At 34.0% G+C, this 22,459-nt stretch overlaps 1 protein-coding gene across 10 annotated transcripts in view; it reads left to right on the forward strand.

Moving 5' to 3' along the window:
* BCAS3 (BCAS3 microtubule associated cell migration factor) overlaps positions 1-22,459 on the forward strand; it is a 570,105-nt gene that overhangs the window by 118,662 nt on the left and 428,984 nt on the right. For all 10 annotated transcript variants that reach the window (XR_006890461.1, XM_046674305.1, XM_046674308.1 and 7 more), the window contains exon 8: positions 21,108-21,215. Coding sequence is in view for 9 of the 10 variants with exons in the window: in XM_046674305.1 (XP_046530261.1) it covers positions 21,108-21,215 (108 nt within the window). In the remaining variant the exon portion in view is untranslated. The remainder of the gene's footprint in view (positions 1-21,107; positions 21,216-22,459) is intronic.

The raw sequence follows: 22,459 nt of genomic DNA on the forward strand, positions 1-22,459 counted from the left end.
TTCTGACCTAACTTGTATCTCCACCTCCAGCCCTTTACCAATCTTCCTAAATATCTTTTAGATAATTCTTGAAGAGCACTAATTACACTGTTGTTTTGTAATGCAAATAAGTTCATAGTTTCTTTTGGGTAGAAATTTATTTTGGCAGTATTTTATTTAGGTAGTGTATAGAAATAACTTTAATTTTTAAAGGTAATATGTTATTGGTTTTCTTGATCCTGGCAATAGAGTTTTTATTCCTCATAGTGCGATCTAAATTTCTTATAAGGTTGTGTCAGAAATTCGCATCTTGGTGTAGTTAAACTGTGGTTACAGATTGCTTCAATATAACCTTAATATTTTGCGTTTTGTATAGATCTACTTTCGCATTGCATCTGTGACTATTCATATAGTAGTTTTATTTGTGAATTGTGAATGAGGTTTATTTCCTTGAATAACCAGTTTCAAAATTATGTTACAAACAATTTATTTTTATTTTGTTCAATACATATGTTTATACAAACTGTTTAATACTTGGAAGGCAAGTATACGTTTTCACTCGTAATTTATTGTTTCAATATTATGAATTTCCATATTGGACGTAATATATGTATTTTATACCTTTACTTTGTCCTTTGATTTCTCTTGATTATTTTCCTCCCTATTCCACCTACCTTCATAAGAGCAGCCACATAAAGAAAAACATCTTTCTTCTAACAGCTATGAAAACTAATCTTTTATGGTAATAATAACTGTTAAAACTAGAAAACTACTTATGCTTTAACCATATGTATATCTTTAGGCATTTGGTGCTGTTGCAGTTTAATTTATACTTCACTATAAAGTAACTTTTGAATGTAAAGAGAAGTATTTAAAGTCTCATCTGCTTTTTTTTTCTAAATCTGATACCACAGGAAAGGAAATGATAATGATAATGATGTGGCTTTATCACACATTGCAGAATGTAAAAACATTTAGTAAACTGAATGTAATTATTCATCTCAACTTTCAGATGTACTCCATGGTGTACAAATAATGATTTTCTTGTACTTTAATAAGTCAAATTAGAAGAATTGATTGAGAATATATATTTAGTTATCTTCTAAAAAAATAAGCAAATATGCAGATTTTCTGTTGTCATTTCAATTATTGAGAAGGGCAATAATAAAAGTAATAGATTTTTACACATATCCTTTTCTAAAACAGCTCCTGGTCCATTTTGGTATTCCTTGACTTTGAGAAGTAGATTTCATATAATGTGAACTTCAGCTTTCCTACATTTCTCAGTGTGTCTCAAATGCTGTGATGATCTGTTGTTTTCTTTAACATGTTTAAGAAGTTACTTTGTACTGATTTCATACATATACTCAAACTTCATACACATTGATAAAGGTTTTAGGATAACACTGGAGTGATAAAAACATGTATGCTTTTCCACAGTGTAGTGTATTTGGCTTCTCTGCTTGCTTGGCAGAAGTTGGTGTAATTAACATCGTTTTTGAATTGAACCAGACTTTAATGTTCTCATTTCAAGTATCTCATCTTTTTCAGTTAAACCATGGTTATACATATCTGTTGATATGTAAAATGATTCTGTATATATTTTGTTTATCACAGCAGATAAGCAGTTCTAAATTAACTTGCTTTTTAGGGAAATAAATCCAAGCAACATTTGGCTTTGTTTTGTTGGAGTGTTATTGCTTCTACCATAAACAACATGTGAATTTTCCTCAGTATATTCTTTTACTATTCCAAGTTTCCTTATAATATGACTCAAGATCAACTGTATATGTTTTATAGGGAACTTTATTTATGATGTATTTCTTAATCATTAAGTACAATTTCATTTTAAACTTGTTTTTTTGCCTCTGTTCTTCTGCATCCCTCTGACAATGGTTTCCCTTATTTTGGAAAATGTTGTCCATGAAAAGGAAGTGATGAAAAAGAAGTTACAATAGAAATTTCCATAGACTCACTAAATTCATATATCTTCCAAAATTCTAAAACTGTGAACAATTTATTAACATTTCTGCTATGTCAATAAGAACTCATTTTTTTTTTTTTTTGCGTAGGGATTTACACAGTGAGATTTTAGTATCCTGAATTATTACTTTCAAAGAATCCACTAGTATAACAGTTACAGTATAGTTATGACTAATTACTGTTTCCACTCTGTGAATACCAAAGGCAGGTTTGTTAGATTCCTCTTTGAGTATTTGGAAACCTGATGCTTAGTGAAGGGAAGCTTGCGGCTTTCAATCTTTGTTCTCTTTTATGTATGTAAATCACTTTCCTAATCAATCAGTAAATGAATATCAGCAACTGAAGATATTAAATATTCAGCATTTGAAATCTTTGCTTTTGATAAAAGCATTTGCCCATATTTTATTGCTGAATATTAAAAAAATTTTTTTCATGAGTCAAGTATTTATAGAGAAGCTTTTCTCTATAAAATTTTACATACATCCTATGATCATCATAAGGGTTAATAGATGTAAAGTCTTTATAATAATGGCTGGTATTTATGAAATGCACAATAATCATGATTCTCTTGATGAAAGTATAAAGATTATACAGCAGCCACAGACATGGACTTATTAGAAAAGTAACATTCAGAAAAAGATAGAATGTCAAGCATTTTCATATCTTTTTTAGAAATGGAATTTTGCCCAGTAGTCTTTAATTCTTTTTTTAAAATTGACCTTATTTTTTAGAGTAGTTTTAGATTCACAGCAAAGTTGAGCGAAAGCCACAGAGGTTTTCCATTTACTCTCTTCCCCCATACATGCATAGCCTTCGCCACTATCAATATCCACCACCAGAGGGCTACGTTTGTTACACTTGAACCTACATTGACACATTATCATCTCCCAAAGTCCATAGTTTATATTAGGTTTCACTCATGGTGTTGTACATTCTATGCGTTTGGACAAATGATCAATGACATGTATTTACCATTATAGTATCTTAAAGAGTAGTTAATTGATAACAAGTAGTTAAGATTGATGAATTAATTCTTTTCTTAGTTCTTAACTTGATTCTTTTAACAAATAGTGCTACATTCAGCTTATAACGATAAGCCAGACGTAGTTTCTGCCCTCCAGAAACTTACATAGTTCTTTTGAGTGAAAGGGCTTATAAATCTGTGAAATATATAGATGATATTAACTAGATTTGTTTAGTTCCTTTGTTTGTATTCCTACATTAATAATGTTTTAACATCTCCAAATGATTTAAAAAAATACATGAAAAATTGTGAGGATTGGCAGACAATTACTTTCCTTGTTTGTTAGAATAAACTCAGTTTGTTTGTTTTAAATTCTATTGTCATTGTCTTTGGAAATGTTGGAATTTTGTTTTTCGTGCTTCTCCCCAAAGCCCCTCAGTACATAGCTGTATACTCTAGTTGTGAGTGCCTCTGGTTGTGCTATGAGGGATGCTGCCTCAGCATGGCTTGATGAGCGGTGCCATGTCCGTGCCCAGGATCCAAACTGGCAAACCCTGGGCTGCTGAAATGGAGCTCATGAACCCAACCACTCAGCCATGGGGCCGGCCCCAGAATTTTTTTTTTTTACATTTTTAATTTTTTTTTCTTAAGATTGGCACTTGAGCTAACAATGATGCCAATCTTTTTTTTTTTTCCTGCTTTTCCTCCCCAAATCCCCCTAGTGTATAGTTGTATATTTTATTTAGTTGTGAGTCCTTCTTGTTGTGGCATGTGGGATGCCGCCTCAACATGGCCTGATGAGCGGTGCCATGTCTGCGCCTAGGATCTGAACCTGTGAAACCCTGGGCTGCTGAATCGGAGTGCACGAACTGAACCACGTGGCCATGTGGCTGGCCCCAGAAATTTTTTAATAATGTGGATCATTAATGTCATTTACAAATGTCTTATATGTATATTATTATGAATTGTCATGCATTATTTTTGGATGGAGTTATGCCCTTGTAGTAGCTTTAAAATAAAATGTTTCCTATGTGTTAGGGTTTTAGTTATGATAACCTCAGCATAGTTATGTACTGCTTCAAGTTAGGTAATGTAGAAAAGTAATTAGAACTTGTTTCACTTATACCTCTTTAGTCTAATTAAAACCAGTTGGGAGGTTTTAAAATGTCATAATTCTTATTGATGTTTGTTGATTTACTTAATTGGGGAGAGCAGATACCTGGATTCTGAATTTGGGAGATATATTTGACAGGCTGACAAACTTGTACTTAATGTTATTGGGAAATGAGACTTGATAATTTCTTGGAGACTTGGAAGATTTTGCTGTATTCTCAAATGATTGTTCTTGAACTTTGTTTTCCTTTTATTTAGTAGAAATTTTACTTTTCTTAGCAGACATCAGAAAAGTTAAACTTAGATTTGGATGGTAAAGCTCATATTAGTAGATATGTATTTAATAAATAGATCTAACAAAGGATTGGAAACTAGCTGTTCCAAATATTCATAACTTTATTTAAGCCCTTTTATATTCAGCAGATTACCGTGCCTCCTACTTGACTAGAACTTTAATCCAATCTATTTTGGAATTGCCTTAGATTCTTTCTTCTCTACCTCCAAACTTACCTATACCTATATTAGAAGAGAATACCTACTCATGTGTAATGGTTCTGATCACCTAACATTTATTTCTTCAGGAGTGATGATGGGCAAGAATATGTTCTTTCTTGAATATCTTCAATCTTTTTTTTAAAAAAAATGACCATTCACATATGTGTTTCAAAGTATATGAATTTTCAAAATACATGAAACAATATTACAGCTGAAAGGAAATTAGAGAAGTCAACAATTAAAGTTAATTAACACTCCTCTTTTAGTAACTGATAGAACGAGGAGATAGAAAATCAGTCAGAATATAGAAGACGTGAACTACTATATCAAATTTTTTTTTTTTTTGAGGAAGATTAGCCCTGAGCTAACATCTGCTGCCAATCCTCCTCTTTTTGCTGAGGAAGACTGGCCCTGAGCTAACATCTGTGCCCATCTTCCTCTGCTTTATATGTGGGACACCTACTGCAGCATAGCTTGCCAAGCTGTGCCGTGTCTGCACCCAGGATCTGAACCAGCGAACCCCAGGCCGCCAAAGCGGAACGTGTGAATTTAACCACTGTGCCACCGGGCCAGCCCCTACTGTATCAATTTGACTCAACTAATATTTATAGAATACTATATCCACATACTTTTAAGTGCACATAGGACATTCACCAAGACTGATCATGTGTTGAGTGATAAAGCAAGTCTCAGTAATAGAGTATGTTTTATAACCACAATGCAATTAAATTAGAAATCAATAACAGCCAACTCTCTGAATAATCTGTGCAATCTTTGGAAAAGGGTCAAGCAGAAATCATGAGAAAAAAGAACAGATTTTTAACAGAATGATTAAAAAACCCCCACGTATCAAAAATTTAGGATACAGCCAAAGCAGAGACAGAGTGATATTTATAGCACTAAATGTTCACATTTGAAAAGAAGAAAGATCTAAAAACTTTCACCTTAAGAATCTAAAATAGAGGAGCACGTTTACTTAAAATAAGAAAAAGAAAGAAAATAACGAATGGAAATCAGTGAAAGAAAATAGACAAACAAGAGAGAAAATCAATTAAGACAAAAGCTGTTTCTTTGAAAACATCAATAAAATTGATAACCCTTTAGTGAGACTGATCAGGAAAAACAGAAGACACAAATTACCAATATCAATAATGAATGAAGGAGCATCACTACAGATCTTATGGTCATGAAAGGATAGTAGGCAATATTATGAACAACTTTATCTTTGAAAAACTTACGTGAATCGAACAAATGGAAAACCTAGCTCAGTGACAAGTAATTGGTAAGTGAAGAATAATCAGAATAATGTTGCAGGGCTGGCCTGGTGGCGCAGTGGTTAAGTTTGCATATTCTACTTCCTGGCAGCCCAGGGTTTGCCAGTTCAGATCCCGGGTGTGGACATGGCACTTCTTGGCACGCCATTCTGTGGTAGGCGTCCCACATTTAAAGTAGAGGAAGATGGGCACTGATGTTAGCTCAGGGCCAGTCTTCCTCAGCAAAAAAGAGGAGGACTGGCAGTAGTTAGCTCAGGGCTAAACTTCCTCAAAAAAAAAAAAAAAAAAAGAATAATGTTGCTATGGGAGCAGTTGAAAATTGTAAACAGATATTTCACAATTATATAATTTAGTAAACTAATTTTCTCTAGGAAAGAAGAGCACAAAACATAAATACAAGAAGTCAGGAGGATAGGGTGAGATAGTGAGAGATATGACCTATAGAAAGAAATAGAAGGGGGAAAAGCCCCCAGAAATTGACAACAGAATTGATGAAGAAATTGGAAGTCACAGAGGGGAGAAGAGATAGGAAACTGAATAAAATGAGAGATAGCTTAAATAAAATGGGAAGAATTAGAAAACTCGCATAGTTCCCAAATAAAAGAAGCAAAATAATGCAATGGAGGAAATGTCAAATATCAGAATGGTTAATCCCAAGATACATCATTGTAGAGTTCCTATATTTCAGAAACTTGGGCCCACCTCATATTCCCCTACAACAACTGAAGCAAGATGCATGAGGGGGCCGGCCCTGTGGCGGAGTGGTTAAGTTCACGGGTTCTGCTTTGGAGGCCCAGGATTTCGCCAGTTCAAATCCTGGGCATGGTTATGGCACTGCTCATCAAGCCATGCTGAGGCGGCATCCCACATACCACAACTAGAAAGACCCACAACTAAGAATGTACAACTATGTCCCGGGCAGCTTTGGGGAGAAAAAGGAAAAAAATAAAATCTTTAAAAAAAAAATGACCCATGAGAAAGACACACTAATGCAGCCCAAATACACTAGAAATCAATAACTAAATCAGGGGTCAGTAAAGTTTTTCTTTTGCCAGATAGGAAGTGTTGTACAGCTCATCAGACCATATGGTCTCTGGCAGCTACTCAACTCAGTGGTAGAAAATAAAAAGAAAGAAATGGGTGTGGCTGTGTTCCAATGAAACTAGCAGTGGGGGTTGGATTTGGGACATAGTTTACATGTATGTATCTCTACTTTACATGTATCTCTACTATACACTGTATACTTTGAAAATTTTTCCTAAATAAAATTTAAGTGCTGTACTTATGAATGGTTTTTAGTGGACAGAGACTGTGTAGGCATAGTGGAAAATAGTATCGTACATATATAAGTTATATATATGTTTACATTATTCATATTTGGATATATGAAGTAAACTGCAGACTTTTCTTCTTCCCTGTAACATCTCTTCCATAATTTGAATTTCCATTGCATTTCTTTTCATTGTGGTATAGTAAACATATTTTCTTTAACTTTATTTTCTATTTTTTTTAAAAGAAACCAGCTAATTATTTTGAAATCTTCTTGAAGGCAGAGTATTTCTAACTCATCTTTGTATTTAATTGCAACTAATAGAAACTTATTTTTAAAAATACAATGTATTGTATCGTTGCCTGCCTCTCATCTAGTATGTGAGATGAGCATCCCTATTGAAGAACATCTGATTCCAGCCCCAATCCTAACATGACCTCCTATTTTTATGTGGAGATTTTACTTAGTGTCCTGCCTGGTTACCTCCCCATGTGAAAGCATCATTAATACTTTCTCAATTTGTGGGCGTGTTGGAAGGTTTAATTACCCAGTGTTTATTCAGAACCTTGTAGAAGAAAAATGTTATTATTTTCTAGGCACATCGCAAATTTAACTTTTCTTATGGTTGCGTTTCCATTTTCTTTGCTCTTTCTTTTTAATTACTTAATAAAAAATGCAAGCAACTGGCTTTTGTTCTTTAGGAGCTGAATAAGAATACAAATAATGTAATACTATCAAAAATTTTCCTCTTATATTTAAAGGATTAGATTCAGTAACACATGTTGAAGGTTGTGCAGCTTTTTCCTATTTAAAAATAAATGTTTCCATGCTTCTTGCAATTTGTGGTAGATTTAAAATGTCTTTGCTATTTTGTATTTCACTTATATATGCACATTCTTCGAAAATGTCACTTTCTCAAATACTTTGTTCCGCTTTTCCTAATTTTGGTTCAATCTGTTAAATATCATGAATAAAAATAATAAAAGTCTTTGTAAAGGAAAATAGTATTAATGTTTAGAATTTTCAAATCATAAAAGTCATATTTCACATTGCTTTAACATGATGCTCATTGTATTGCATTACAAAAAAACTATTTTGAAAACATAGTGCAGGGTAAGAAATGGCTATGATTCTAATAAAATACATGAATATAAAGAAAAAAACATACTGTTATAAAAATTAAAAGTAGACTCTGAGACTCAAAACTTAAGTATTTTTGATAGAGAGTTATAAACTTGTGTTTCGGAGTTTAATTTAATACTGTATTATTTGTAATTCTTGTTTTCCATCGAAAATAAAAGATAGTGTTGCATCTACCTAATGCACCTCTTTTAGGTGGAGTTTAAATTTCAAAGATAAAGTATTAGGTCACCATCATCATTCCTTCCTGCATTATTAAAAAAAGCCACACAGAACACTAAAGTACTCAACAGTCATACTAAGTCTTCACAAAAAGCCGAAGATACCTAGTTCATTTCTCATTTCTTAGATGCTGGTAATCTATTTTTTGACATGGGAAAGTGATTGTTGATTCTTCCATGGAAAGATGTACTTCAACAGGAATACTTAACTGGACATGCTTAAAAATCTTATTTAATTCCTATTCCAATTCATGCTCCTTTTAGTAGTTCATTTGGCTAGGCTTCACTGTATTGTTAAGTTTTTCATTACATAATAATTGTTGGATCTGAAACAGACTCTCAGAGTATTTTCCCATGTTTACAACATGTATAGTATTATTTGTACATGAAATGATTCTGGAGTAGCGGATTGAGATTTCTGACAATCACTTCACCGTATGATGTGGTTATGTACATTTGATCAAATCTTTTAACTGCGTAACCACAATTCATTAAGAACAAATTGCTGATATAACTTAGGAAAACTAAAATAACTTTTTGATTAAAAGTACTTTAATGCTCAGTAGTTTTTCAGGTTTATATTTTGCAAACTGTCTCTATTGTCTTAATACAAGTAAGTTAGGATACCAACAGTTAGTGTGTTACAGAAGAACATGAGAAATAGAAGCCCACTCAGATTTGTTTCAGAATAGTTTCTATTGGTAAAATTTTGTTGTTAAAAGTAGATTAGTTTAACATAATTGTCCATATACTACTTTAAGGAAAGAAATTAATTTGATAGATTAAAATAGTAAAGAGTAAATCATAATTTCAGTTACAATGCTGAAATTCAATCTTCAAATATAGTAAGTGAAAAGGCAACCTTATGTTATTTTGAAGTGGTAAATGGCAGAAGGACTTGAAAATAATTTTAATGAAGCATAAAAAATATTGTAATATTTAAAAAATGTCTTTGTTTCCCAAAGTTTCATTCTGTGTTCTGTTCTCTTGGTTGCATACTTCCTATTCACTTCTTTATCAGCTTTTTCTGTCAGTCTAGTTGAGTGTGTATACACAGATGCCTCACTGACTGTCGTTTAATAGTATCCCCATGTTCCTCAGACTGGATAATGATGTGAATTCATCATTAATGTATCGTGCAGGTATCTTCATTGTCCTGAAACTCCTCTGTGCTCTGCTTCTTCATCCCTCACTTTCCCTCTACCCCCTGGCAAGCACTGATCTTTTTTCTGTCTCCATAGGTTTGCCTTTTCCAGAATGTCATATAGTTGGAACTTCATTCCTTTTTAAGGCCAAATAAAATTACATTTGTGTGTATACAGCAATTTGTTTATGCATTCATCAGTTGAGGGACATATGGGTTGTTTCCACTTTGTGGTTGTTATGAATAATACTAATATGAATGTTCATGTACATGTTTTCGTGTGGACATATGTTTTCATTTATCGTGAGTATACACCTAGGAGTGGAATTGCTGGGTCATATGGTAATTCTATGTTTAGGTTTTTGAGAAGCCACCAAACTGTTTTCCACAGCGGCTGCTCCCTTTTACATTCCCACCACCAGTGGACCACGGTTCTACTTTCTCTATGTTCTTGCCAACGCTCTCTCTTCTCTGTTTTATTATGACCACCTAGTAGGTGTGAAGTGGTATCTCATTGTGGTTTTGATATGCATTTCCCTAATGACTACTAATGTTGAGGATCTTTTCATATGTTTGTTGGCTATTTGTATATATTCTTTGGAGAAATATCTATTCACATCCTTTGCCTATTTTGCAGCTGGGTTGTTTGTTGTCTTGTTGAATATTAAGAGTTCTCAATATATTCTGGATATGAGGCCCTTATCTGATACATTATTTGCAAATATTTTCCCATATTTTTAGATTGTCTTTTCACTTTTTTAATAATGCCCTTTGATGTATTTAATGTTGATGTAATCCAGTTTATCTATTTTTTCTTTTGTTGCTTGTACTTTTGCTGTCATATCTAAGAATATTGCCAGATCTAAGATCATGAAGATTTACCGCTATATTTTCTTCTAAGAGTTTTATGGTTTTACCTTTTATATTTAGGTCTTTAATCCATTTTGAGTTAATTTTTTTTGAAGAAGAAGATTAGCCCTGAGCTAACATCTGCTGCCAATCCTCCTCTTTTTGCTGAGGAAGACTGGCCCTGAGCTAACATCTACGCCCATCTTCCTCTACCTGATACTTGGGACGCCTGCCACAGCATGGCTTTTGCCAAGCGGTGCCATGTCCACACCTGGGATCCAAGCCAGTGAACCCCAGGCCACCGAGAAGCAGAACATGCGAACTTAACCGCTGTGCCACCGGTTTGCCCCCTGTTTTGAGTTAATTTTTATTTATTATGTAAGATAGGAGTCCAACTTCATTCTTTTGCATGTGGACTTCCAGTTTTCCCAGCACCATTTGTTGAAGACATTGTCCTTTTCCCATTGAATAGACTTGGCACCTTTTTCAAAGGTTAATTGATTGTAGATGTATGGGTTTATTTCTGGACTCTGACATCTGTTCCAGTGGTTATATGTCTAATGTTGTGTCAGTATCACAGTGTTTTGATTAATGTAGCTTTGTTGTAGTTTTGAAATCAGGAAATGTAAGTCCTCCAAGTTTTTTCTTTTTCAATCTTGTTTCCCTATTTGGGGTCTCTTGCAATTCCATTTACTTGTAGGTTGACTTTTCACTTCTGCAAAAAAGGCCCTTGGAATTTTGATAGAGATTGCATTGCTATTTAAATGAAACCAGTTTCCTACTTTCTCTTTTTGATTAATAATTGCTGGTTTATGAATGTTAATATTATACTGTGTGACTTTCCTGAATTTATCAGTTCTAGTACTATTTTTTAGATTCTCTGGGATTTCTATATATAGGATTATATTGTCTGTGAATAGAGACAGTTTTACTACTTTTCCAATTTAGAAGCTTTTTATTTTTTTTTCTTGCCTAGTTGCTTTGGCTAGATCTTTCAATACACTGTTAAATAGTATTGACAGTGGGCATCCTTTTCTTGTTACTGATCTTAGGGGGAAAACATTCCATCTTTTGTCATTGACTGTAATAGCTGTTTCATAAATGCTCTTTATCGTATTTGGCAATTCCCTTCTATTTTTAGTTTCCTGTGTGTTTTTATTATGAAAAGATGTTGAATTTTGGCAAATGCTTTTTCTGTATCAGTTGAGATGGTCTTTTTTCCCTCTTATTCTGTTAATGTGGTGTTAATTAAGAATTTATTTAATGCCACATATTTGTGATGTGGTGATTGTTTAAGAGGTTACTGTTTAATTCAACTTATTTGTGAATTTCCAATTTTCCTTCTGTTTTTTGATTTATAATTTCATTCCAGTTTGGTTTGAGAGATTGTTTTCATTGTTTTTAAATTTACTGAGACTTGTTTTGTGGCTAACAAATGGTGTATCCTGTAGAATGTTCCATGGGCACTTCAGGAGAACGTGTGTTCTGCTATTGTTGGGTAGTCTTCTGTAAGTCAGTTTAGTTGATTTATAGTGTTGATCTTAAACTGTGTTCATTTTCTTCATTCTTTTTTCATTTTGTTTCTCTGATGTATAATTTTAGTTTTCTTATTTTCAAGTTTGTGCATTCTTTCTTCTGCCTATTCTGATATTCAGATATGTTTTTGAAACCTTTAGTGCATTTTTCATTTTAGTTATTGTACTTTTTAGTTCTATTATTTCGATGTGATTCTTTTTTAATAGTTTCTAGGTCTTTATTGATACCCTCAATTTGTTAATTCATCTTTTTCCTGTAGTTTTTTTCTCTAGTGTCTTTTAGCTCTTTGAGCATATTTAAGACAATTTATCTAAATTCTTTGTATGGTAAGTCCAATGTCTGGGTTTCCTCAGTGTCAGTTTCTGTAGATTTATTTTTGTTTTATAAATGAGCTATACTTTCCTGTTTCTTTGTATCCTTGCAATTTTTTTGTTGAACAGTGAACATTTTAAATATTATAATGTGGCAGCTCTGAACATCAGATTGTCCCCCGTCCCCAAGGTGTGCTCTTTTTGCTTGTTGAGGCCTGCAGCCATACATTGTTGAGTGACTTTTCCAAACTTTTTGTAAAGACTGTATTTGGTGTTTTGTGTGATTATTGGAATCTTTATTATCTCAGCAATCAGCCAGTGACCTGACAGAGATTTTCTTAAACACCAGGAACCAAAAAGAAAAGTTATAACTTTTGCAAATTGGCTCTGAGCTGGGACAGTCCTTGAGTGTTTGGTAATAACATCTACAACTCTGCCTTAGCCTTCATCTCTGGCTTGTGCAGAGTAAAGATTCAGCCAGAGGGGCCAGACCTGTGGCCAAGTGGTTAAGTTTGTGCGCTCCACTTTTGCAGCCCAGGGTTTCACTGGTTTGCATCGTGGGTGCGGACATGGCACCGCTCATCAGACCATGCTGAGGTGGGGTCCCACAAAGCACAACCAGAGGCACTCACAACTAGAGTATACAACTATGTACTGGGGGGCTTTGGGGAGAAGAAGAAGGAGAAGGACAGGAGGGGGAGGGGAAGAAAGATTGGCAACAGATGTAAGCTCAGGTGCCAATCTTAAAAAAAAAAAAAAGACTCAGCCAGAGATGCAAAGTCACAGTTCTTTGTTGAGCAAATGCCTGGCTGTGGGTATGCATGTTGTATTCTTGATTCCCCAGTATATTATTCAGTGTACACACAAACACACACATGTGATTTTCATTTCAATGAATTGACTTATGTGATTGTGGGGCTGGCAGGTAGGAAATAGGGTAGGCTGGTAGGCTGGAAACTGTCAGGCAGGGATTGATACTGCAGTCTTGAGGCAGAATTTCTTCAGTAATGTGTATTTTCATAAATTGAATCTCTGTGTTCAATTCTTTTTTGTCTGCTTTCTTCCATTTCATCTCTTTTATTCATTTACTCTTAATTCTGGAAATGTTTCTGAGATTTGTCCTATACTTCACAGATTCAATTTTCTGAATAAATGTTGGATTTCATTAAAATTAAATATTTCTGCTTTTCAAAAATACTGTCGAGAATGAGAATACAAGCCACCGATTGAGAGAAAACACTTGCAAAACACATATCTGATAAAGGACTGTTATACAAAATATACAAAGAGCTTTTTTTAAAACTCAACAATAAGAAAATCAACAACCTGATTAAAAATTGGGCAAAAGACCTCACGCCAGACATGGTATACACATATCAAATAAGCATTTGAAAAAATTCTTCATATCATATGTCATCAGGGAAATTCAAGTTAAAAGAACAATGAGTGGGGCTGGCCTGGTGGCCAGGTGGTTAGGTTCACGTGCTCCGCTTCAACTACCCAGGGTTTCGCCAGTTCAGATCCTGGGCGCAGACATGGCTCTGCTCATCAGGCCATGCTGAGGTGGCGTCCCACATGCCACAACTAGAAGGACCCGCAACTGAAAATATGCAGCTATGTACTGGGGAGGAAAAGGAAAAATAAAATCTTTAAAAAACAAAACAACCACAAAAAACGAGATACCACTGTTTACCTATTAGAATGGCCAAAATCCAGAACACTGACAACATCAAATACTGGTGAGGATGTGGACCGATAGGAACTCTCTTTCATTTCTGGTGGGAATGCAAAATGGTAAAACTACTTTGGAAGACAGTTTGGCAGTTTCATACAAAAGTAAACATATTCTTCGCATACAATTCAGCAATTGCCCTGCTTTGTATTTACCCAAAGGAGTTGAAAACTTAACGTCTGCTCAAAAAACTGCATGAGTATTTATAGCAGCCTTATTCATAATTGCTAGAATGTGGAAGGAACTAAGATATCCTTCAGTGGGCGAATAGACAAATAAACTGTGGTACATCTGGATAATGGAATATTATTGAGCACTAAAGTTAAATGAGCCATTAAGCCATGAAAAGAAATGGGTGAAACTTAAATGCATATTACCAAGTGAAGGAAGCCAGTCTGAAAAGGCTACATACTGTATGATTCCAACTATACAACATCCTGGAAAAGGCAAAACTATGGAGATAGTAAAAAGACCAGTGTTTGCCAAGGGTTAGCGGTGACGGGGGGATGAATAGGCACATCGCACAGGATTGTTAGGGTAGTGAGACGATGCTGTATGATACTATAATGTTAGATACCTATCAATATAAATTTGTCCAGACCCATAGAATGTACAACACCAAGAGTGAGCCCTAATATAAACTATGGACTTTGGGTGATTATGATGTGTCATTGTAGGTTCATCGATTGTAGCAAACGTTCCCCTCTGGTGGGGGACGTTGATAATGGTGTAGAGTATGCATGAATGGGAGCAGGGGGTATATGGAAAATCTCTCTACCTTCTGCTCAGTTTTGCTGTGAACCTAAAACCACTCTAAAAAAATAAAGTATATTAAAAAAAAATTTAAAATGTGATGAAAAGGATTACAGAGAAACTAAGAAATGCTGAAAATGGGCAAGATATTTAGATGAAAATGTTTAATGTTTTCTTCTTGGTGTTTATCTTCTATGTTTATATTTTCAATATTTTTCCCCTTAAGAAATTCAATTTAACTGTTTTGTTTTTTAGTTCATAATTGCTTAATTTAGCTGTTTCATTTTCAGTGATGGAAGCTTTTTAAAAATTTTGCTCTTTAAATAGTCGTAGTCAGCCCTCTCCACTGAAGTGAATGAACTGTATAAATTCCATACCTTTGGCTGTGGGAGGACTTTTCCCTCCCTAATAAAAGCTTAATGAGTTCCTTTATGGGTGTAGGTCACATGTACAATAGGTAACAGTTCTGATACAAAATTTTTGAACATATGTCCTGGGTTACTCACTATTAAAGTTACTTAGGTAAAGAAAAGGTCAGTTAAGGAGAATTTGCATTCATTTCTATTTTATATTAATCATGAAAAGTACAAAAAAGCTTTATTCTATGCATGTTAATATCTATATATTAGAAAAACAAAGATGCCTGGGCACAATTTAGAGTTCTTTGACCAACCGTCTAATAATACAAATTGCTTCATTCCTGCTTTCCTTCCAACCTCTGGTGTTTGCTTGCTGTGGATTCAGTTTCATTCTAAATTGTGCTCTCAACATTTCTATGTGAAACTTTTTTCCCTTAAAGTATTAGGTTTATCTTAAAGTGAAGCTTTATGTTTAGATATCAGACGCAAACCTGTAAAAATGTTAACCCATTTGAGCTGTAGAAATCTAATGAGGACTCATTCTATATCCACCTTTCTTGTAGCACTGTTTGGTGTATACAGAGCAAAGTAAACGCTGGTTTCATGTCTGTATGTTTCAGTATAGCTCGCATCCTTTCTGTTAGGGGGCCTGCATGCTGCTGATGTCATGGAAAGCTTTCTCATCAGCCTACCCATGAGGAAAATTAAGATTGTCTTGCTGTGTCTCAGGGAAATGGTTACGGCTTTTAAAAAGAGAGAAAATAGAGAACAAAAGGATATGTCAGGCGTGTACACAACTGTGTTATTGGCAGATAGCGTGACTCCTTTATGAATGTGTGACTTTCTGAAAAGCGCTTATTTTAAAGAATTATCTTTTTCTGTTAGGCATTGAGTAAGAGATTTTTTTCCATATATAAATAGAATTTTCAGTTCTACCAAGTCTTGTGTAGTCAACTCTCCACTGAGCCTTCATAGCATTTGTTTTGTCTACTTCTATTGAAGGCTTTCTTCAGGAAGAATCTCAGTTGTGACATTGTATGAATGCCAGTGAAATGATCAGAATTCAAGTTTCTAGTGTACTGTGGCTATAATGAGCTGCTAATTGAAGGTGACAAGCTGTTTTTTCCTTCCCAGTTGGTCTGGCAAAATGTTAGATTTCATTCGTTATTAACTCATTGCTTCTCAGCAGAGGACTGGATTAATTAGTTGGGAACATTAAGAAAAGAATTTTTGCCTTGTGTCAGTTTTGAGATTGAAGTTTGGCTTTTACTAGATTCTCCCCCACTTCCAGTTTTGCCAGTTGTATACAGTTGTGTAAGTACCCACCATAATTAAGACACCGCCACATTTCCATCGCCCGCGAAATTTCTCATGCGCATGCTATAGATTCCCTTCTTCTCTGGCCCCTGGCAACCACTAATCTGCTTCCTGTTATTATAGTTTTGCCTTTCTAGCTTTTGCATTGAAAGAGACTCATACAGTATGTAGACCTTTATGTTTGGGCTTTTTTTCTACTTCATAATGGTTTTGAGATTCATCTATTTTGTTGTGTGGATAATTTGTCCTTTTAAATTGCTGAATAATATTCCGTTGCATCAATATATCACAATATATTTGTCTATTCTCCTCTTGATCAATATTTAACTGTTTTTATTATTATGAATAACAAATTACCTAGGTGAAGAGTATGTTTAATTTATAAAAGCTGATAAACTATTTTTCAGAGTAACTGTATCATTTTGCATTCCCAACAGCTATGTATGTGAGTTCCAGTTACTTTGCGTTCTTGTATTCCCAGTCTTTTAAATTTTTGCCATTCTGGTGAATGTAGTGGTATGCCTTAGTGGTTTTATTATGGTGATTAGTGACGTTTAATATCTATTCAAGTACTTAGTTGTTATCTCTACATCTTTCCTGATGAAGTGTCTTTTAAAATATTATGGCTATTTAAAAAATACGTTGTGTGTATCATTATTATTGAGTGATAGGATTTCTTTTTATATTCTGGGTACGAACCCTTTGTCAGATATCTTTTGAAACTGTTTTCTCGTAACATGGGGCTTGCTTTTTCATTTTTTGACCTCTGTATTAAAAAGTAAAAGTTTTAAATTTTGGTGAATTCTGTGTTGTCAGTTATATCTATTCATTCATGCCTTTCCCTGTTTAAGAAATAGATTTTTCTGTTATATTTTCTTCTAGAAGCTGTATAGTTTTGGTTCTTATGTTTTTAGATCTATGAATTATTTTGAGTTAACTTTTATATATAATATAAATTACAGGAAAACTTAATTTTTTCCATGCAAATATCTAGTTCTTTTAGCAATATTTGGTCAAAAGACTGTCCTTTCATCGTTTAATTCTGTGACACCTTTGCTGAAAATCAGTTGGCTATATGTGTGAGTTTGTTTACGGAGTCTGTGTTCTGTTCCCTTGATCTATGTATCTATGCTCAGACAATCATACTATCTTTTTAAAAAATTGAGATGTAGTTGATGCATGACATTATATTAGTTTCAGGTGTACAACATAATGATTTGATATTTGTATGTATTGCAGAGTAATCACCACAATAAGTCTGGTTAACATCCATCCCTACACCCACACATAGTTACAATTTTTTTTCTTGTGATGAGAACTTTTGAGATCTCTCTTAGTAACTTTTAAATATATAATACAGTATTGTTAACTATAGTCACCATGCTGTACATTACATCCCCAAGACTTACTCATCTTATAGCTGGGCATTTGTACCTTTGACCACCCTCACCATGTCACTTACCTTCCACCCCCTACTTCTCACAGTTATCAATCTGTTCTCTGTATCTATGAATTCAGTTTTTAAAAAAATTCCACATATAAATGACATCATACAGTATTTGTCTTTCTCTGTCTGGCTTATTTCACTCAGTATAATGCCCTCAAGGTCTATCCTTATTGTCCCAAGTGGCAAGATTTCCTTCTTTTTTATGGCTGAATAATGTTTCATTGTATATGTGTGTGTGTGTGTATGTGTCACAGTTTCTTTTTTTTCCTTCTTCTTCTTCTCCTCCCCAAAGACCCCAGTACATGGTTGTATATTTTAGTTGTAGATCTTTCTAGTTCTACTATGTGGGATGCCACCTCAGCATGGCTTGACGAGCAGTGCTGGGTCTGGACCCAAGATCCAAACCAGTGAAACTCTGGGCTACCAAAGTGGAGTGCGTGAACTTAACTACTTGGCCATGAGGCTGGCCCCCACATTTTCTTTATCCATTCATCTGTTGATGAACAGTTAGGTTGCTTCCATGTCTTGGCTATTGTAAATAATGCTGCAGTCAACATGGTAGTGCATAAATCTTTTTTGAGTTGGTCCTTTTATTTCCTTCAGATAAATACCCGTAAGTGGAATTGCTGGTCATGCATATGGTAGTTCTGTTTTTAATTTTTTAATGAGCCCTCCTTCTGTTTTCCATAGTGGTTGCACCAATTTACATTCCCACCAGCAGTGCACAAGGGTTCTCTTTTTTTCCACATCTTCGCCAACATTTATTTCTCATCTTTTTGGTGATAGCCATTCTAACGGTTGTGAGGTCCTATCTCATACTATGTTAATTGTTGTAGCTTAACAATAAGTCTCATGTATGTAAAGTTCCCCAATCACGTTCTGTAAATTTTCATACAGATTTTAAAATTAGCTTGTCATTGTTAAGTAGGAGTGATAAGAGCAGACAGTTTTACCTGGTTCATGATCTTTTGGGGAAAATGTTTATTCTTTCATCTGTAGGTTTTTTATAGATGGCCTTCATCAGGTTCAAGAAGTTCTCTTTCATTCCACAACCTTTATTCCTGAGCTAAATGCCTCATCTGGTTTTGTGTTGCTGGATTTGACTTGTTAATATTTTGTTGAGGAATTTTTGGTGTAAATTCATGAGACATATATATATATATATGTATCTGTAGTTTCTTTTCTTGTGAAGTATGTTTAGTTTTCAGGTGTTACTGGCCTCATAAAATAAGTTGGGAAGTGACTACTCTTCTACCTTAGGAAAGAAATTGTGTAGGATATCTAAATCTTTTTCTTTAAATGATTGATAGAATTTACAAATTTTTGAGTATTTCTTCTTGAGAAGTTTTAAATTATAAGTTTAATTTCTTTCATAGATACTGGAATATTCAAATTATGTTTCTTTTTAGTTTGGTTTACTTTGTTTTTAAAGAACTAGGTCTTAGTTTCATTTTTTTTCTTTTGTTTACTCAAGTTTTATTTTGTTGATTTCTTCTTGTATTAATTCTGTCATTCTACTTTCATCGGATTTAACTTGCTCTTCGTTTCCTACTTTCTTAAAGTGGAAACATTGCTCTCTTCATCTGTTCTAGTGTCAAGAACACAGTGTCTTAATTAGTATACCTTTACAATATCAGCCTTACCATGTGGAATGTGTGTCCATGTCCATTTTAGAAGGAAGTCTCATTCCTGGTAGATTTTAAAAAAAAATTTTATTTTTATAGCAGTAACATTGGATTATAATGTTATATAACTTTCAGATGTGCATCATATTATAATTCTAATTCTGTGTTACATCATGTTCACCACCCAAAGACTATTTGTAATCCATCACCACACATATGTGCCTAATCACCCCTTTCACCCTCCTTCCTCCCCACTTCCCCTCTGGTAACCATCAATCCAGTCTCTGTTGCTATGTGTTTGTTTGCCATTGTTTTTATCTTCTACTTATGAGTGAGATCGTATGGTATTTGACTTTCCTCCTCTGACTTATTCACTTAGCATAATATTCTCAAGGTCTATCTATGTTGTCACAAATGGCCGGATTTCATCATTTCTTATGGCTGAGTGGTATTCCATTGTGTGTATATACTACCACATCTTCTTTTATCCATTCCTCCCTTGATGGACGCCTAGGTTGCTTCCAGGCCTTGGCTATTGTGAATAATGCTGCAATGAACATAGGGGTGCATGTATCTTTATGCTTGTGTGTTTTCAAGTTCTCTTGATAAATACCCAGCAATGGAATAGCTGGACCATATGGTAGATCTATTCTCAATTTTCTGAGGAAACCCCATACCATTTTCCATAGCGGCTGCACCAGTTTACACTCCCATTCTGGTAGATTTTTGATTAGAGTTGAACTTTTATCAGTTTAGAAAGTCTGTCATCCTGTGATATATACTTCCATTTATTCTGGTTTTGTTTTGTTTTTGTGTAAATATATTGAAATATTTCCTTATCTTTAATCCAGTATATTCGATATTCATATATTCAACATATGATCTGTTTTAAAATTTTCTTTATAATTGTTTGTCCTTAACTTATAAAAATACAGGTACTGTTATCTAATGATCTTGGTAAATCCACATATTATTTTGAATGGTTTATCTTTGTTGTGGTGTTGGCTGTATATGTATTTCTACTTACAGATTTCTTTCGGGGGAGGGGGTTATACTTATATAATCAAGTTCTCAGCAAATAATGACAGGTTTATTTCTTCCGTGTAGTAATTTGTTTTCTTGCCTTATGCACCGGACCTTCCATACTCTGTTGAATAGAAGTGGCAATAATGAGTATTCTTGTCTATTTCTTGATTTTAGGATGAAAACTTTCAGTATTTTACCATTATGTGTGATTGCTAGTTTCTGTTTGTTAGTTTTCAGATTGGTATCCTTTATGAGGTTAATGAAATATTTCTTATCATGAGTTGGTTTTTAATTTTATCAAATTCCTTTCTGCATTTATTCAGATAATTTATGATTTTTCTTTTGTATGGTACTAATTTGATGACTCTGTTTCATTTTTTTCTTTCCCTAAGTTTGCATTCCTGAAATGAGTTGATTGGAATATATTATGATCTTTTTTAATAGTTCAAATCAACTTGCTTATATTAATAAGAGCTTTTAAGATTATGTTAATAAGAAAATGTAGAGTAGAGTTTACTGGCCCTCTCACCTAGTTAAAAATAATGGCTTTTGTCTTTTTTTTTTTTTAGAACAAGTCCACCTTACTGTTGTGTGGATCTATATTCACTTCGTACTGGGGAGATGGTCAAGTCCATTCAGTTTAAAACACCTATCTATGATCTCCATTGCAACAAGCGGTAAGCATTTTTTCATGTGCCTCTGGTACAGGGTAACATACCTCCTGGGCATGTAGAGCTCTACCAATATCATTGACTATCTTCGATTTATTTTTTAAACGTCACAAAACACCTTCTGAGTTCTGACAAATAGAGTAGCCCTTAGGATTTCTTAATGAATGTTTTCAGACTTCTAGTCTTGAGCCATTAGTGAATTGTGAATTCAGTCATAACCAGCATTTCAAAGCATAACCATGTTCAGTGAGTCATAACCAGCATTTTAAAAAATGAAATAGAAAAGAATAGAAAGTATCTGAGCAAACAAACAAAGGTTCAGTATTGCTTTGAGGAAGCTTTTTATATGTATCATATAACTTTTTAGTATATATAATGTATGTACTTCTATGTCGTTACTGATTTATGATGTGAAATATAATTTTCCTGTTAGCATTCATCAAAACACCAAAAAAGGCTTTTAAGTGTTCTTAATCCTTAAGACTTCGCAGTGGAGCTAAAACAGGCACTAGAAGATTTTCCTTCTTTAAAACCTATTTTGTTAAAATCTCTAGGAAAATGTTCAGATCTGGGTTGAACTTCTACTTGACCTAGTGATAATGAAGAATTAATTTATATAACCACAGAACATTAGAGGAGAAAAGGACCTTAAGAATCTTCTATTACTCAACACGTTCCTTTTACATTTGAGGAGACTGAAGTCCTACAATGGTAAATGTCTTCAGCAAGGTCATGAATGCAAACTATAAATCCTTTATCTCATCAAAAAGCAAACACATGGAACATGGAAAACGAAATATTTTTTGCCATCTCAATATAAAGCACATTTTATAGTAAAAGACTCTAAGGTTAGATTTTAAAGGGATATTTCAAAAAGTGACTCAGGTAAGTTGAATGTAATCCAAGGATAAAGACAGCTGACAAATACAAACTAAAGTAAAAAAACACATGAGCTATGATATTAATGATGAGAGTATTTGAACTCAAGTACAAAATCATTAAACAGGACAAAGAAGAGGAGAGTGTGCAATTCGTAATGAAGATCTAATTATTATGCATATTTATACTTCAAATAATATCAAACTCAAAATTATAGGAAGTAGGAGAAATACTCATATTATTACTGGGATAATGTCATTATCCAGTGACACATCAAATTATTCAAAGTCAACATTATCAAATGGATGGATCCAGTAGGTAATATATTTAACTTGAAAACCTGTAATGATAGGTCTCCTTCAAGTGTTCTT

Source organism: Equus quagga, chromosome 11 (genome assembly GCF_021613505.1).
Source record: "Equus quagga isolate Etosha38 chromosome 11, UCLA_HA_Equagga_1.0, whole genome shotgun sequence".
Taxonomy (NCBI): Eukaryota; Metazoa; Chordata; class Mammalia; order Perissodactyla; family Equidae; genus Equus; species Equus quagga.